The sequence below is a fragment of the Ursus maritimus genome, unplaced genomic scaffold (genome assembly GCF_017311325.1).
Source record: "Ursus maritimus isolate PB19 unplaced genomic scaffold, ASM1731132v1 scaffold_14, whole genome shotgun sequence".
NCBI lineage: Eukaryota > Metazoa > Chordata > Mammalia > Carnivora > Ursidae > Ursus > Ursus maritimus.
In genome coordinates, this window is record NW_024423786.1 from 25,471,787 (window position 1) to 25,489,352 (window position 17,566).

General features: G+C 40.7%; 1 protein-coding gene across 1 annotated transcript in view; it reads left to right on the top strand.

The window, feature by feature from the left end:
* The window catches only part of MAGI1 (membrane associated guanylate kinase, WW and PDZ domain containing 1), a 606,640-nt gene that overhangs the window by 361,786 nt on the left and 227,288 nt on the right, over nt 1-17,566 (top strand). The window contains 1 exon segment of the mRNA XM_040628589.1: nt 3,723-3,839. Coding sequence (XP_040484523.1) covers nt 3,723-3,839 — 117 coding nt within the window.

Genomic DNA, 17,566 nt, shown 5'->3' on the forward strand with positions numbered 1-17,566 from the left:
ACCTAGAGATAGAGTTGACAGGTGTGACTATTAAATATCATTAATTTACCAGTTGGTTTCATTTCAACTCCAGCACAGTGCCAAAAATATATTAAGTATGCAATAAATACTAACCAATTTATATATGTCCAGACAATTTAGCACAAGTGGCGTTGTTGTTTTTTTTTATAGATTTTATTTATTTATTTGAGAGAGTGAGCAAATGAGAGAGCACGAGCAAGGGAGGAGTAGAGGGAGAGGGAGAAGTAGACTCACCACTGAACAGGGAGCCAGACATGGGACTAATCCTGGGACTCCAGGATCATGACCTGAGCTGAAGACAGACACTTAACTGACTGGCCATGCAGGCACCCCACAAGCAGAATTGTATTCCTTTCCAGAAACTCTAGAAACATCCTTTAATCCAAATTTCTCTATGCCTGTATTTTGTTTATAGCTATTTCTAAGTAATAGAATGAGTTTTATGTTTATATGCATTTTAAAAAAGAGTAACAGCCCATCTTTGAAGGTTTTCCCCTTCACCTCAACAGTTGTTCCCTTTACATTGTCATGACAATTTCCATCTTTCATTGAGTGCTTTCTCTTTGCCAGGCACTGTTGGAACCTCATTTAATGCTCTTGACAATTTCGTAGCAGAGCTACTGTTTTTCCAGTGCTCTATTTTTGCTGATAACGTTCAGAGATTAAGCAACGTGCTTGGGTTCCCCAGCTAATAAATAGTGGAGCCAGACTTTAAACCCAAGCCTTAGTCTTAACTACTGAGATTTACTCTATTTTTCTTTCAGTTCATCTCTCCAATGGGAAATTGAGAATTAAGCATTTAGAGCAGTGTCTCTCACATAGTCATTCAGTGATTATGTATATATCATGAAACCTTTGAAGTCAAGTTTATAAGTGTAATATATATACTATAAATTGCATACCCACACACACAGTTCCATAAGTTTTGATAAATGTATAAACCCATATTTTCACTGTCACAATTAAGATTTTCTATGTTGGTATCCACTTGAAAAACTTCCCTTGTGATCCCCTTTTTAAAAATCATTTTATCTTGAAATCATTCTAGACTCTCAGGAAGGTGTAAAAAATAGTACAGAGATCCCCCGTACCCTTCACCCAGTTTCCCTTCAATGATAACCTGTTACATAAATACAGTACAATTGCAAAGCCAGAAAATTGACATTGGTACACTCCATAGGTCTTACTCCCTTCTGCACCTTTGCAGTCAGTCTCTGCCTCCCCTCAGCCCCTAGTAATCACTGCACTGCTTTTTGTCTCTATACTTTAGATTGTTCTAAAACTTTATATATAAATGGAATCATACGAAACGTCGCCTTTTGTGTCTAGCTTCTTTTGCTCAATGTTATGTGTTTTAGATGCACGACTATTACTGTATGTGTTAGTGGTTTGTTCCCGTTAATTGTTTAGCATCCTGTTTGAATATAGTAGTTAGCTTACCCATTTATCTGTTGATAGATGTTTGGGTTGTTCCCAAGTTTGGACTATTATGTAGTGAATAAAGTTACTCTGAAGATTCATCTGCAAGTTGTGTGTGTGTGTGTGTGTGTGTGTGCACTTATTTTCATTTCTCTTGCATAAATAAGAGTGGAAATGCCGGGTCATGTGGTTAGTGAAGACTTAGTTTTATAAGATACTGCCAGATTCTTTCCCCAAGAGAATGAGCCGTTTAATATGCCCAGTGACAGTGTTTAAGAGTTCTTTTTGTTCTACAATCTTGCTAACACTTGACACTGTCAGTCTTTTAAATTTTTGCCGTTCTAGTAGGAATGTAATGAGATCTCACTATGGCTTTCATTGCCTTTCTCTGATAATTAATGATATTGACTATCTTTTCATGTGGTTAATGGCCAGTCATACACATTCTTTTGTAAATTGTTCAAACCTTGTGCCCCTTTGGGAGGGGGGTGGTAAGCGAATAGTTGAATGTTTGTCTTTTTTATTCAACAAATATTTGGTGAATAATTGAATATATATTAAATGACGTAAGATTGACTCGGATATATCTATTTTCCTTTTGACTACTTGAAACCTTAGGTATACTACATCTCAAATAAAGTAGTGCAAACTGGGTTTTGTTAGTCTCTTCTAGAATGATCATCTGTAATAGGAAATCTTGTTTTCAACATGATATTAAAATAAAGATCAGTAGTTTCCTGCCCTACCTGGGACATATCGTCATCTTAACCATCACTGTCATCCTCATGATTTATTCTTTTTGACCATAGGGAAGGTATCATGTGAAGACATGAATTTTGTGGCTCACATAGATACTGCATTGCTACATTGTTTCTCTAAGGCTACAAATGCTCTTACCTAATTTTTATCTTGTCTAAAACTGGAAGGACGATTTTAGCCTTGTTATTTTTAGCTGTCACTGAACCGTCTTTCTCCATTAAGAATAAATGTTAGCTAAGTTGATCCGTAAGCTCTGTGTTGATGCTGTGTTTGTAATTTAAAAAGAACATTTGGTTACCTTCTCCTTTCTGTGACATATTTTTGTAACAGTAACATTTTTAGCTATTGTTTTGTTTTGTTATTGTAGAGAATTACAAAGAAATACACAGACCCACCTAGGTAACTATTGCTTATACAACAGTAATAAAAAGGCAGTATATCTAGTCTTTGGAAATCAACACAGAATCGTAAGATCTATATATTTCTATCTGTCTCTAGAATGAAGAGGGACATCTTCTCCCTTATTTCCCAAGCTCATGTCCTTCTGCCCAAAAGAAACTGTAGTTTTTTGTTTGTTTGTTTATTTTATAAAGATTTTATTTTTATTTATTTATCTGAGGGGGAGAGAGCGAGAGAGAATGTGTGTGTTAGCTATAGAGAACGCACAAGCTGGGGAAGAGGCAGAGGGAAGGAGAAGCAGGCTTCCCGCTGAGCAGGGAGCCAGATGTGGGGCTCTGTCCCAGGACCCTGGGATCCTGACCTGAGCTGAAGGCAGACGCTTAACCTCCTGAGTCACCCAGGCGCCCCAGGAAACTGTTTTTAAGACTTTGTGATGATCCCTTATAGCAAACAGGGTCCCTCCTTTTCTTTATTCCTTTTTGCACAAAAGGGATCAGTCGGCACTACTCTGCATGTTTTCCTTTGACACCAACACGCGCACATCTCGCTTTCTTGAAGTAGTTACTCTAGGAATGAACTGTGCTTTAGTTGGTCCTTCGTGGTTTTTCCCAGGTTTTTTGTTTTTCTCTTTATTTATTTGCTGTTATAAAAATGCTGCAATAAACAATACTGAAAATGTTGCAGACTTTTGCAAGTATATTCATAGGGTACATTTCTACCAATTGGATCCCTGTTCGAAGAACATTGTATAATTTGTCAGATATTGCTCCATTGTTCTCTTTAAGGTTTCAGCCATTTACTCTGTCTTTAATAGTGTCTGCAAGTGTCTATGGCACATATTTTAAATGTAATAGCCTAGTTTAAATTCTTTGTTATTTGAGCCTCCTAGTATTATGTGAAATGGGACCCCCAAATTAGTGCTATTTCAATGCTGTTTTATCTTTATTACATTCTTGCTTGCTTTTGCCCCTGCAGAGGAAAATCTGAAGTCAGTCCTCCTAATCTCTGAGGTTGGCTGGCTAGAATGGCTTGAGGTGGTATTCCCACGCACAGCTCTCCAGCAGCTCAGTCTCTAGGAAGCCCTATTGGTGATGTGTTCTCTCTCTTTTATATATTGCCTACAGGAGGAAAGCTGAACAAGGACCTGCGACATTTTCTCAATCAGCGATTCCAGAAAGGGTCTCCTGATCATGAGCTGCAGCAAACCATAAGGGATAACCTTTACCGCCATGCTGTGCCTTGTAAGTAGCCTGTTTATGGCAACTTACTCCTGGGTGGGTGTGTGGAAAGGTGGTGGAGCCAGAAGAGCTCACCAGCTGGTTCTGGAACACTGGTTGCCTTGCTCACATTGTGACTCCCTAAGTCCAGGGAGTCATAGGTGACCGTGGGACATAGAGCATAGAGCATAGCACAAGGTGAATTACTCGGCTTTCAGGTTCTGGCTCTGCCACATACTTGCTTATAATGCCAGGTAAATTAGTTGTCCTTTGTAAGGACCAGTTTTCACATCAGTAGAAAGGACTTCTGAGTCATACTAATTCAATAAGACTGTTAGGAGGAGTCCGTGGGATAAGACACATTAAGTGCATTTTGCAAAGTATGGGCATGGTGTAAGCCTCCTTCACTGTTATTAATGGGGCGGACCAGGCCAGAGGCTTTCAGATTGACCTCTGCAGAGATCAGTGAGTTCCTCATGGCCTCTCAGCACAGTGAATGCCTCAGTGGACTCTCTCTTCGTCCCCAATGAGACCTGATTCATAGATCTGGATTTCATAATTTTCTTTGAAGAAATGGTTTCCACTAATTAAAAACTCAAATCCCACAAACCCATTAGATCAGACCAAATCTGAGAAAGCAAGACATAGAACACAGGGACTATGAAAGCAAGGTTTTTATGTTGAGGGAAGGAAGGAAAGGAAGAAAGGGAAAGAAGAAGGGGAGGGAAGTCAGTCTCTGGGGCAGATGGAGTTGTAGGGCAGTGTTACCAGGTTCTACCAACCAGCATTACTGTACAGCTAACTCGAAGGAGGGAGTCCTGGGGAGACTTACAAGGATTTCATTTGATTTAAAATTAGGAAGAAAGAATGGTTTTGGTTTTAGTACTTGGAATTTTTCTTTTCTATTATTGCCCAGTCCTTCAAAGCTTGAAATTTTATTTTTATAGCAATAACATTTTTTAACCAGCAAAAACGGTAGGAATCACTTGAGGTTGAAGGTACCCTGCTTATTGCTGTGATTTGTTTGCTAAAATGGCTTTCTTTTCCTTTCTTTTCTTTCTTTCTTTCTTTCTTTCTTTCTTTCTTTCTTTCTTTCTTTCTTTCTTTCTTTCTTCTTTCAATAGTAGTTTGCAAGGGGTGTGCTGGAGTCCTAATGTTTCCTGATACTAGTGCCAAAACTTAATGTAAACCAACATAGATCTGCAGGGACTTAGATGATAAGTCTAGACTGGGACCTTTAAGGATCAGGCTCTAGAACAGCCCTCTGCTCTTCATTTTACTCATTGATAAAACCAAGGCTCCAAAAGGAAAAGAGGTTGAGTGTAAGGAACTTGGGTCAATGCCCCAGGCTTGTCTCTTTCTGCTGAGTGACAGAGCTACATTTGAAAGAGAAAATGTGGTGATAATGCATTAATGTGAATCTCTGGGCCTCAGTTCTATTAGTCTTCCAGCATGGAAATTGAACGCTGTAAGCTGATATCCTACTAATCATTCTTTACACTTGGATTAGTAGTAATTCCTAATGTTAATCGCATGGGTTGTGAAGGGATCATTCTTTTTATGGATCAAGAAACCAAGGCACGAATGTAAGCCGATAAAAAACAAGGTTGAAGGGGACCAGGACTTGCGGTCTCCTGAGTGAGTCCACCATTGTCCTGACTCTGATCTACTGACCAGTTTTACCCTCGGAATGACTCTTTGAGGTTGGGATTTTTAATACCCAGTTTACAGATGAGGAAACAGAGTCATGGGGAACTCAAGTCACTGATAAGTGTCAGATCTCGGTCTCACCATCCAGGGCTGCTTCTGTAGCTGAACCATAGCTGCTCTGATGTTCTGGGATGGCAGGTTGAATATAGTTTTGCAGAATTCGGTACTTGCAGAATCATGAGTGTTCTCTGTGTAATTTTTCCCCTACTTAGATTCCAATTTAAGAAATGGGGAATGAAGCAAATGAGCACACCATTTCTTGACGCATCTGTGGTGTTACTATGGTTACGTTTTGGCATGCTTTCCCATTTATTTTTTCCGCTGATTTATAGGACCTGACTGTGAGCTAAATGGCTTGATTTTAAGCTTACCGCTAAATAGGAATTGGGGCAAAAATGACCTCAGTCTTTTAAAAACAGTGGAAAGTCATGTTTTGTCTTTGCGTGTATATAGCCCCTGGTATTAATGTTTCATGTCTATAAAACCCACGTGTCAGGAATTGGGAAGGTAGAAATGGTCTTTCTGCTGAAAGAGAAAACAAGTAACATTTCATTTTACATTTCCTTCATAAAATGAGAAGGAAATTCAGAAGAGGTCTGTTTCTGGGTCTGGCCCAGCATCTGTACCTTTGAACATGAGTAGACCGGGGGTGACTTGGGATTCCATTATAGGCTTGGAGAACGCAAGCCACATTTGTGTTTATTTTGACCCTTTGGTCCATGTGATTGGTAAAGCAGAACTCTCTACCAACCTGTTGTGCTAACGGATTAGGGAGCCGTTCATTTGGAGACTGCATCCTCCTGATTATGTTGTAACGGTGCCACAGGGAAACAAGCTCATGTAATCTGCATTTTCCAGAACTTCCTGCTGCTGGTATTTTAGTGACGTTCAGTATTTTGAGAAGGGCTGACCTCATGAACAGGTGTTTGCGAGTTGGGGTAGACAGCATTTCTTTTTTTTTTTTTTTCCTTTTAAATATTTTATTTATTTAATTGACAGAGAGAGAGAGGCAGGCAGAGGGAGAGGGAGAAGCAGGCTCCCTGCTCGAAGCCGGATGCAGGGCTTGATCCCAGGACCCTGGGAGTCATGACCTAAGTCTAAAGCAGACGCTTATCCGACTGAGCCACCCAGGCACCCCTGGCTAGATGTCTTTTTTAATATATTTTAGAAGGTTCACTTGTCACTAGAAATTAATAAATAAAGCCCCTTTGTTCTCAAGTTCTTTTTAGTGTCATCATAGCACCACGATGGATTTTACCATTTAAGATCCCATTTTATCCTAATTCCTTGGCAAAGACAGTGCAGGTAATAGCATCCCTATTTTCCAGGTAAGGAAATGGAGCAGCAAATGAGACTTCCTCAAAATCCTACCACTCCTAAATGCCACATTACTCACTTCTCACCCAGTGCTATTTTAATTTTTCTTATTTTTAACAGCTTTATTGAGATACAATTCACACACCATACAATCCACCCATTTAAAGTGTTTGTCCAGTGCTATTTTCTCTATGGTTCTTCTTATGCTTCACTCCCCCTTTATTTTGTCTTTATTCACAAACTTTTCTTATTTCCACAGTATGAAAAAGGTCATCATAGTTGAAATTTAATTATGTTTACCATTGAAAATCACCACTCCCCCCCCCCAAATTAAAAAACCCAAACCAGAAATACGACAGAAAAAAGAACTGGATTGCAGAGTGAGTCAGAAGCCCTGGTGTGAAAGTCTGAGAGCTTTTCTCTCGCTGTGTGGTCTGCTGCACGTCATGGAACCTCTCTGAGTTTCATTTACTCTTTAATAAAATGGAAATAGAAACACCCACTTCAAGCATTGTCTCACCAAATGTCAACAGCGTCCCTAAGAGATAGGTCTATTAGAGGAAACAGAGGCTCAGAGAGGTTAACAACTTGCCAAAGGTCACACAGGTTAACAAGTATCTCAGTCAGGGTTCAACCACTTCTGACTCCCGTGCCGGGCATCATGAATAGTGATGTGAATAGGGCAGTTTAACATGGACCACTGAGAGCGGAAGATGCAGAAAAAAACTTTCTCATTGCTGAATGTTATAGTATTACTGTGTAAAATCATGGCGTTTTATGGCAATGCGGGCTGTGTAAGGCAGCGTAGCTTAGAAATCAGTATCTTCTGTCTGATTTTCCAGTAATTTACTGATAGGAGCAATAGAATTTTCACAGTCCTTTAATGGTGATTCAGCTTTTAATACATCATTCAGGATTCTCTTGGGATATGCCGGTTTATCTTATTGCTCATTAACAAGTCTCTTCTTAATATACGTGTGGAAAACCACCTTTAAATAAATGGATTTGAAATCCAGGTGAATGTCATCTGCGTTGCTCACTTCTCTCATACCTTAGAACCATCTGGATGATAGTCTTGTCTCCTGCTCCTCAGATTCCCCTACGTGGCCAACCCCCCTTCGATGCTTCAGTCATGCAAACGCTATCCATAACCCGGAGCACCCCTGATATCTTCTCGTGAGTGGGTGCATACTGTTTCCTTCTCTTTCCCCACCTTGCCATCTGACCAGCACACAGACTTCTTTTATTTTTTATTTTTTTTAAAGATTTTATTTATTTGGTACAGAGAGAGAGAGTGAGCGAGAGAGCAGAGGGAGAGGGAGAAGCAGGCTCCCCGCAGAGCAGGGAGCCCGATGAGGGGCTTGATCCCAGACTTGAGCTGAAGGCAAGTGCTAAACCGACTGAGCCACCCAGGTGCCCCACGCAGCCTTCTTTTAAACTTGAACCTGGATGCCACTTCCTCCAAAGTCTGGGCCTATTACCCTCTTCACTGCTGCCCAAGCTACTGACCGTGACCGCCTTCCAGCACCCGTTCCTGCTTGTAGTCCCTGCTGCATGTCTGTCTGTCCTATTAGAATCCGACTCTTCTGAAGTCCGGGACCATATCTTTCTCAGTGACCAGCCCACACCTAGCTTGGTGTCTGGACCATAGAATAAATATTTTTTGAATGAATGAACAAATGAAGAGATGAATGAAGCTGCTCTTTGTTTTTCTTGTTTTATTTTTTCCTCTTGGTTACTTAATGTTTAGGAGAAATAGCAGAGCTGCTTTTGCCATAAAGCTTTCAGAATAAAAGGCAGCTCAGAGGCTTGAGCCCCGAGATGGCTGGTAAGGACTCCACTGATTACTTGGCTGGTAATCCAGACCCAGAGGAAAGAGTCAAGGCTCCTCTGCGCTTGGAGCTGGGTGCCCGTTCTCAGCTCCTCCTAATTACAGTCTAGATAGCAGCATACCTCCCGCATTGATAGCCTTCTGCCTTATGACTTCTTGTCCTGCCTGATGCGACAACATCTGAGATGCTTGCTTTGGAATGGCCGCTTTTCTCGTGAAGCTAAATGTGTTACCTGACAGGTCTTGTCATTTACTATCCTGCTGCTGTCAAAACGAGATACAACTCATCCCGTAGTACTGGTCCTCGGGAATGCTGAACACCACCCCCTAGTCTGTCTCCCTTTTCTGGGTGCCCCGGTAAGGAACTCATCTTTCTTTTCAAGCAAAGGTCATCTGAAAGAGGAAAGGAGAAGTCGGTTTTGTTCTGTATCTTAACACTTTGTGTGTGTGTTTAAAGATTTCTTTTTTTGAGAGAGAGAGAGAATGAGAGGTATCAAGGGGAGGGGCAGAGGGACAGGGAGAGAGAATCTCAAGCAGACTCCCCGCTGGGCACGGAGCCCGAAGCAAGGCTCGATCCCAGGACCCTGAGATCAGGACCTGAGCCGAAATCAAGAGCTGGTTGCTCAGCCAGCTGGGCCACGCAGGTGCCCCTGTACCTTAACACTCTGTCGATCGGGGCTCTCACTGATACTGAGACCGTCGTATCCTGTGCAAGAGGCATTGATCAGTGACTTAAAGGAGTTTACAAAGGGATTAAAACTCTTTGATCTACAAGACATTTTAAATTTGGTGTGGTAAACATAGGTGACCCTGGTCTTTCTTTGTAGAGATACCATATTCAAACAGGCACCTTAGCTTCTGCTAACAGTTGGCAACATTGTTATCTTGAATGTGACTGTGACCTCATGGACGCAAATTACCTTTGGTATTGTTTGAACCTGTGAGTGTCTCTTAAGCATAGCCATCTCCCCTACTTCTTGCCTGGAATCAAACCATTCTGCATTTGAAGCTGATGAGAGAAACTAGATCAATATATCAGCAAGAGGTGAGGACAAAGATCTGAGTGTTGGAAAATTCCTTCTCTCCTGGAATGTGCATCTCTGTGTTCAGGCTGTGTTTGACACAAGTGGCAAGCTTCAGGTCATAATTCATGAACTGGGCAGTTCTAGAAGCCTCCCCAGGACTGATCAGATAAGAGTCAAGGGAAACTTTCTCATTGTGGTTATTGCCCTTGTCCTATAATCAAAGTAAGTGCTGTCTCAAATAAAAAAGGTTTGTTTCAGCCTTTGCAAAGCCTGGCCTCTTGCAGAAATGTGGCTGGTACCCCCCACAGTAGCTCTCTGGTGTGTGGGCTCCTGTCACATACGAGGTGCCTGGCCATGATGCTTGCGTGTGTGTCCTTTCTCTCACACTGGCCTCGTGGAGGACACACAGAATGTTATGGATCTGACCTCAAGCCCATTGGACTGGTAAACCCTGCCTCTTTTCTGTTCAATTGCAAAGGTTTGCTACCTATAATACAGTCACTATCTGCCCTCATCCTTTTCCATCAGTTGTCAGCTCTTTCCCTCCCCTTGCCCTTTACTCACTGGTACCATATTTTCCCATGTCTCCTCTGGTCTGCAGTCCGGGGACTCCTCCCACTCACTGACTACCCCCGTAGTGCCTACACCTGACCTTTCCTTCCTTCTCCATCAAAACTTTTTTGTTCTAGGGGTGCCTGGTTGGCTCAGTCGCTTGAGCATCTGGCTCTTGGTTTCAGGTCATGATCTCAGGGTCCTGAGATCCAGCCCCATGTCAGGGTCTGTGCTCAGTGGGGAGTCTGCTTGAGATTCTCTCTCTCCCTCTTCCTCTGTCCCTCCCCCTGTTCACGTGCACACACTCTCTCTCTCTCTCTAAAATAATAAATAAATCTTAAAAAACAAAATGAAACAACTTATTTGTGCCTGGCTGGCTCAGTCAGTGGAGTGTATGACTCTTGATCTCATGAGTCATGAGAACTCATGTGACAACTCATGAGGTATCGTGAGTTCAAGCCCCTGTTTGGTATAGAACTTACTTTAAAAAAATCAACTGCATGTAATAAAACTTAAAATAAAAAATACTTATTTGTTCTGCATTGATTAACTATTGGCTTGTCCTCAAAGAAGCCAAGAATTGGAATGAAGCAGTGAGTGGGTCATAGTGTGGCCTAGGGTTCTCCATCCTCCATTATTTGTATCTTTTAACAGGTGACTTTAACTGGTGCTGCTAGAAATAGCCCATATAATGGGCAACAAAGCAGGTTCATGGGTAGGGATGGATTCTTATGCTTTTGATGTGTTTTTGTACTGTTTCTAGTGGTTAACACAGTGTTCAATGCACAGAAAACACTTTAAACACAAGATTGTATCAAGGGAATTTTCCCCTCTGCTTGCGGTATCACTTCTCATTTACAGTCCTGTTCCACCAAGTATTAGCTGGGATAGGATTTGTGTTTCACAATGTAATGCTATAGTCTAGGCAACGAGTGCTGTGCCAAATTAAAAAATAATGGGATTAGAAAAAATACTTTTGTGTAGATCTAATTTGGAGTTAGACTCTGGGCTCAGATAACAATAAACAAATTTTCATCGACATGAATGTCTCTGGTGGGGTGTTGAAGGGTTGTGAAGGAAGTGGGTATGTTCTTTGTGACTCCGATTACACCTGCCTGATAAAAGTCAGGTGCACAGCACAGGTTTGCGCCAACCCAAAACGGAACACCCCTTCTCATTCCTGAAGTGCCCCTCAAGGAGCGTTGAAGACACTAGTGTGGTGTCTCGTCTGCTTCTCCTCGCCACGGGAGAAGAGAGCTCTTCCAGCAGCAAATTCATGAGAAGGACCTGGTCATGCATGGCACAGACAGTTCTCTTCTCCTCGGGCTAGAACATTCAGGTGGGAAGGGCTTTCAGGAATGGTGCCCTGGCTAGGCTGGCAGGCTCTACCACTAACCACGTCTGTTCACCCGGGCAGGTTACCCAGGTTTTCTGGAGCTCTCTTTTCTCACTGCCTTTTTTGATGTTAATGAGAATTACCGGAGCATCCAGCAGTGAATATGGCACTTCACAGGTCCTCTCAGGGTCCTCTGTTGTGGACAGTCTTCTTTCTCCCATACCCCTTTCCTTCTCATTTCTAACATGACTTGTCCAGTCCAGCATTCTCCCTTTTTCCTTTGCAGGTTCTCATTAGGCATTGGGCCTTATTTATTTGATTATCTTTTTATTATTTATTTATTTACTTTAAAGATTTTATGTATTTATTTCACAGACAAAGATCACAAACAGGAGGAACCTGCAGAGGGTGAGGGAGAAGCAGGCTCCCCACCAGCAGGGAGCCCGATGTGGGACCCAAGATGAAGGCAGACGCCCAACTGATGAGCCACTGAGGCGTCCCTGATTATCTTTTTAAATGATTGTGATAATTTCTGTGATTCTTTTCTGCGGGAAACAAGCTAAGTTTTCAAAAATGATTTTCCGGGAGCGCCTGGCTGGCTCAATCGGTAGAGCATGCAACTCTTGATCTTCGGATTATAGATTCGAGCTCCACGTTGGGCGTAGAGATTACTTAAAAATAAAATCTTTAAAAAAAAAAAAAGATTTTTCCAACATTTGTTGAGTAACAGCCCAACACTGGGTGCTAGGCGAAAACCTAGTGAAGATTAATAATTGGATGATTTAGCCAATAATAGGCATGCTTGAAACAGCACATTCTCTGCATATTCCCAGCATCAGCTAATTCCCCAGTGTTCTTTTTCTTTGTATTTCTTATTATATGTTGTTAACCTTAATTGCCATTGTATATTTGCTGAGTGGATGGAGTCATATTGGATATAAAAAGGAAAGAGAGACTACAAACTTAAAAGCTCCTTACACCGGACTTGATTTATATGTGTTGGTTAATATCCTCATATAAACATGGCTTGACTGGTGTACTTTCTTGTAAGGTTCTCGGGGGTGTAGAAAAAAGGAAAGACACAGGAGTTTAGATTTAAGTTTAATTAGAGTTGATATAATTGATAATCTTCTTATGAAAATGTGTTAGCCCAGCCTCAAGGCTTAATAATAACCTCTATTATTAATCTCGTGTTACTATACATACCAGCCACTGTGCTCAGTGATTTATAAGTATTGTCTCTTTTAACCCTCTCCAAACCCTGACGAGTTTGGTGTTTTTATCTTTGTATTATGAGTGTGGCAGTTGAAGTGTAGAGAGCTTAGTGACTCGAGTGTTGGAGGATGCATCGTTTAATAATGATGGAATCCAGATTCATTCCAGTTCCAACTGCTCCCAAGAGTCCAAGCTCTTGGTTTGTTTCTCTGGGTGCATCATCTTAAAAACCGTATTTTGAATTAACCTATTGAATTCGAAAAAGAGTCTTTTCTTTATACCATATGGATTAGTCTTTGGCTGGGTGTAGGATACTAATATGTCTATTTGGCAGACATGTTAATTTATTTTATTGCTTTATAATTCTGGCTGAGATTTTTTATCAAGATGTGCTGCAATTATAAAACAATTTCCACAGCAATTTATGTAGGGACATGGAAGTTTTCACATTATTTTTACCATTTATTATTTTAAAAGAAGGTTTTATCAAATTTTAGCTTCCCAAGAATCATGAGTCAAGAGAATGAAGTACAATATATTTTTAAAGAAACCTCCTTGTAGCAATGTGTTTGTAAAAATATGTGCAAATAAATTTTCCAGCTTCTGTAATGGGTTATGTGCATTTATGCCAAAGTCCAATTAGGGATACTTAACCAGTTATGCTCTGTTGGGCTTACCTAAAGTCCGTATGAAATGCGCTCCCCAAAATGATGACCTTAAATTTAAACAAGAAAATGTCACTTGTATTATTGCAACCATAGTATGAATAAACTAGACTTATTAACTGCTCATTGACATATTTTCCTCTTGCATTTAAAATTAATCAATTACACATCCCTATTTTTAGGCAGTGCACTCTGATGTGTTTAGGGGTAAAGAGCCATGGTGAATGCATCTTAATCCCAAATGGCTACAAAACATTTAAAAGTGTTAAAAATATATTATGTGTGGGGAGAGAGGGAGAGAGAACAGATGAAAAGCCAATAGGTTAAAACATTAATAATAGATGAGTCTGGGTAAAGGGTATACAGTGTTCTTTGTACTATTCTTATTCATGCAACTTTCTTTAAATTTGAAATAATTTCCAAATAAAGTATTTTAAAAATAGACCGATGCCCCCCCCCAAAAAAAAGTTAAAAAGCAACCAATACAGTTTTGGGAAAAGGGGACTGATTATGTATGAGTGTTATGTTTTTGGTTTTTTTCCCCTTGTAAATGTCAGTGTTTTTAGCCTAGAACTGAAATTCCGTTAGTATTTTGTTAGACCTTGTGTATTAAAGTATACAGAGGCTAACCTGGAGGACATTGTGCTTATATTAAAACACAAATTTAACACTTCTGGAATACCAAGTATATATTATCTGTTTTCATTATAGTTTCTCATTTAATCTTTATGGAACTCTTACAAAGGAAGTACTACTATTATTCCTCTTTATAGATTGTAGAGAGCTGGTGTGTGTATGTACCCATGGGGATGGTGGTGGGAGTGGAGAGGGGCAGAGGCAGAGGGAGAGGGAGAGAGAGAATCTTAAGCAGGCTCCACACCCAGCATGGAGCCCTTCATGGGACTCTATCCTACAACCCTGGGATCATGACCTGAGCCAAAATCAAGAGCAACCTAACTGAGCCACCCAGGCACCCCAATTCTCCTTTAGATAAGGAAGTTGAGGCTTTGTAAGTTTAAGTGTCTTGCCTTCCATTTTTGAAAAGAGATGGGAACCCATCTCCATTACCCATCTCTGAAGATGGGTAATAGAGTTCCCACTAGTAACCACCATATTTTCTTTGCTCAGACTATGTATGTATGGATACATCTACTTGTTTAGATAAATATGCATATACTGAATATATTTAGAAAAGAAGGTAGGAAAATTATTTTAAATGGATTCTAAATATCTGCTAATGGGATTCTAGAACAATACAAAGGTATAATAAAATTATTGTGAACATATATCGAGCACTTGCCATATGCTAGGGGTTATTCTTTCTTCAAAGTGAAGTAACTTCTCAAGATGTCACAGCTAATAAGTGGTAAAGCTGTGCTGTGTTTTTCTAGAAGTTTTGCTCTTAACCAGTGGCTTATATTGCCTATTATTTATAGCACTACAGAATGTTTAAAAAAAATAAGAGGAAAAAGGATCAGTAATTAAGCATATTCCTTTTCTTGGTGGGGTAGAAAGGAATGTCTTTTTTTATTCCTTGTAAGATTATTACTTAGTCTTAGATTCCATCAAAGCCACCACATTATACAACTTCAGGGGGCACTATTCAGTTTGTAATATATGTCAGTGGGGCCCTTATTAGTGGTGGGCAGGACCCTGACTACATGGCTTTATGCACTGCCTGAGTACCAGTAGCAGATACTCAGCTAGACCTAGAGCCTGAAAGAGAGATCAAATTGCCATTCGTCTGGGAGGTATCTGTCTCAACCATGCTTTGCAAATATGGTGAAGTAGTAGTGCCTTACTCAAGTGAGAAAATTATCTGCTGGATACCTTAATGCCTGAAGCCTAACCAATCTAGTTACACCGTCTCTTCATTCTTAGTTCAGCTGATTAAAGGATGGAGACAATATTAGAATTGGATCTAATTGGGTAGTAGCTATTATTTCTTTCATTTTCCCTTCCAGCCATTAGTTGATTCATCTACTCAACCAACCAACCTCCACTCACTCCAGTTCTCTGTCCATTCAACAAACACGTATCGAATGCCATCACGAGCAGGTGACATTGTTGTGTTCAGCATGTAAGGGTAAACTGGTTACATTTCCTGTTCTGAGAGAGTTTATAGGTATAGTGGGGAAGACAAGCAAGAGGCAGCTGTAATAGCGTAAGGTAAGTCCCTTGATTCGGTAAGCCCAGGGCGATATGACATACAAGGGTGGGCACCACTTTCAGTCTTGAGACCAATGAATTGGTGTGACAAGGAAGTGAAATAAACACCAGGGGAGAAGCAGAAGAAAAAGTAGAGCATCCTCTTTCCCAGGGAGAATCGGGAAACGTCTACCAGCGTGACTGTGGACAAGTGACTCTGCTTAACATCTTAAAGCTTAACTCCTCATTTAAAAAGGAATCTGTTTATTAGGGACAGAATAGACACATTAACCATCCTAATCTCCCAGGCTCCCATCCCTGTCTCCCAAGATAATGTAGTCTTTTGGACAGTGCTTGCTCCTTGGAACCTCTTAAGGATTGAGAGACCATTTATATTTTTTAATCTCCTAAAATATGTAAAAACAACAACAACAACAACCAATACTCCAGCAAATGTTAGGACATGGTTTTAATGTTTGCATTTAATTAATGCTTTTAACATCCACACAGCAATGTGGTATAATTCTGCTATTCACTAATTGCAAGATGTATAAAACATTAACTCAAGGTACAGTAAGGACAGTATAGTCTGGTGTTAGACCCTAAGTTTAAATATCTCTCTTTCCTTTTAGAGTATCTTTATAACTATAGGCATAACTTTTTTGAAGAGAACAAAAGTCTCAATTTGAGGCCCTTTATGGAGACATAGGTCAGATGATCTAGCCTCTTCTATTCCTTGGCGACTTTGATAGGTGTGGAATGCTATGGGATGACACCTTCGGATGAAGGCTGGGCTGTTTCAGATACAGCTTCCATTGCTTTTTAATGGAAGAAGTCTAAGCAGAGTCAGTGACATTATCCTAAGCAAGCAAGGCGGGTCCTAGCGGAACCCCAGTTTACCAGGGCACAGCCTTCTCGTTGTATTTCTCCTCAACTTCAGTCATTCGAAGGAAAACTCTTTATTCTTTGGACCATTTCTTCTGAGGTTGTCATATTTCCGCTTGGGGCTCCTCTCCCCTCATGACCTGCCTACAAGAAATGGAGCCTTATTATTGCCTTAAGTGTTTTGCATCGAAAAATGAGTCGAAATTTGGTTATACTAGAAATAAAGTCAGTGTAGTTGTTATATGAATTTGACATTTTTCTCATTTCCCATCTCATAAGCTAAGATCATTACAAACAGATCTTACGGGATTGTTAGGAGTTTGCACCATTAATTGACTTGAAGGGTGCACATTTCTTCTTTCCACTGCTAAATGGTTTTGCAGTCTCAACTTCACTTAATTAGTGATTTGGGGGAGAGGGAACACCACATCTTTGTCAGTGGAATTTTGAAAAAAATGTTGCCTATGCTGTAGATAAAATATTCTTTAAACGTATGATACGACTTGAAAATGAGACATCATATAAATCCACCTGAAATTCAGCCTAAGGTATGGCAGTGTTGCCTGCTGACTATTGCAAATGCTGGGAATCTTATATGTTTTCCTCCCAGTGGATAGAAGTGTGTGGCTAATACAGGTTTGGTTGAGTTTCCTGTTTGCTGCCCAGTCTAGCCCCACCCCACCCCACAGGCCACCTGTGGAAAGGTGGGCATCAGCCTCCAGCATTGTGCAGGAGTTAGGCCCTCTGTGCAAACCAAACGCAGTTTGGAGCCCTCTGGAGGGCTTTTGTACCGTCTCAGGTCACTGGAGATGTGTGGGTCATTTACACACTGCAAAACAAACTGTCAGATAGAACTAAAAGGTATAATGTCTCTAAGGAATATTGAGTAGTTGAAAAAAAATTACTTGTTGATTTCATGCTTGCTGTTTTGTTCTGAATTTGTATTATATGCTGTAGGGGCCTGGCCTGGCATAGCACATAAACTGTGTCTCTCCCGCCCTCTGTTCTTCCTTTCCTTCCCTCCTTCCATTTCCTTTCCCCTCTCTCTTTCTTTTCTTTCCTTCCAC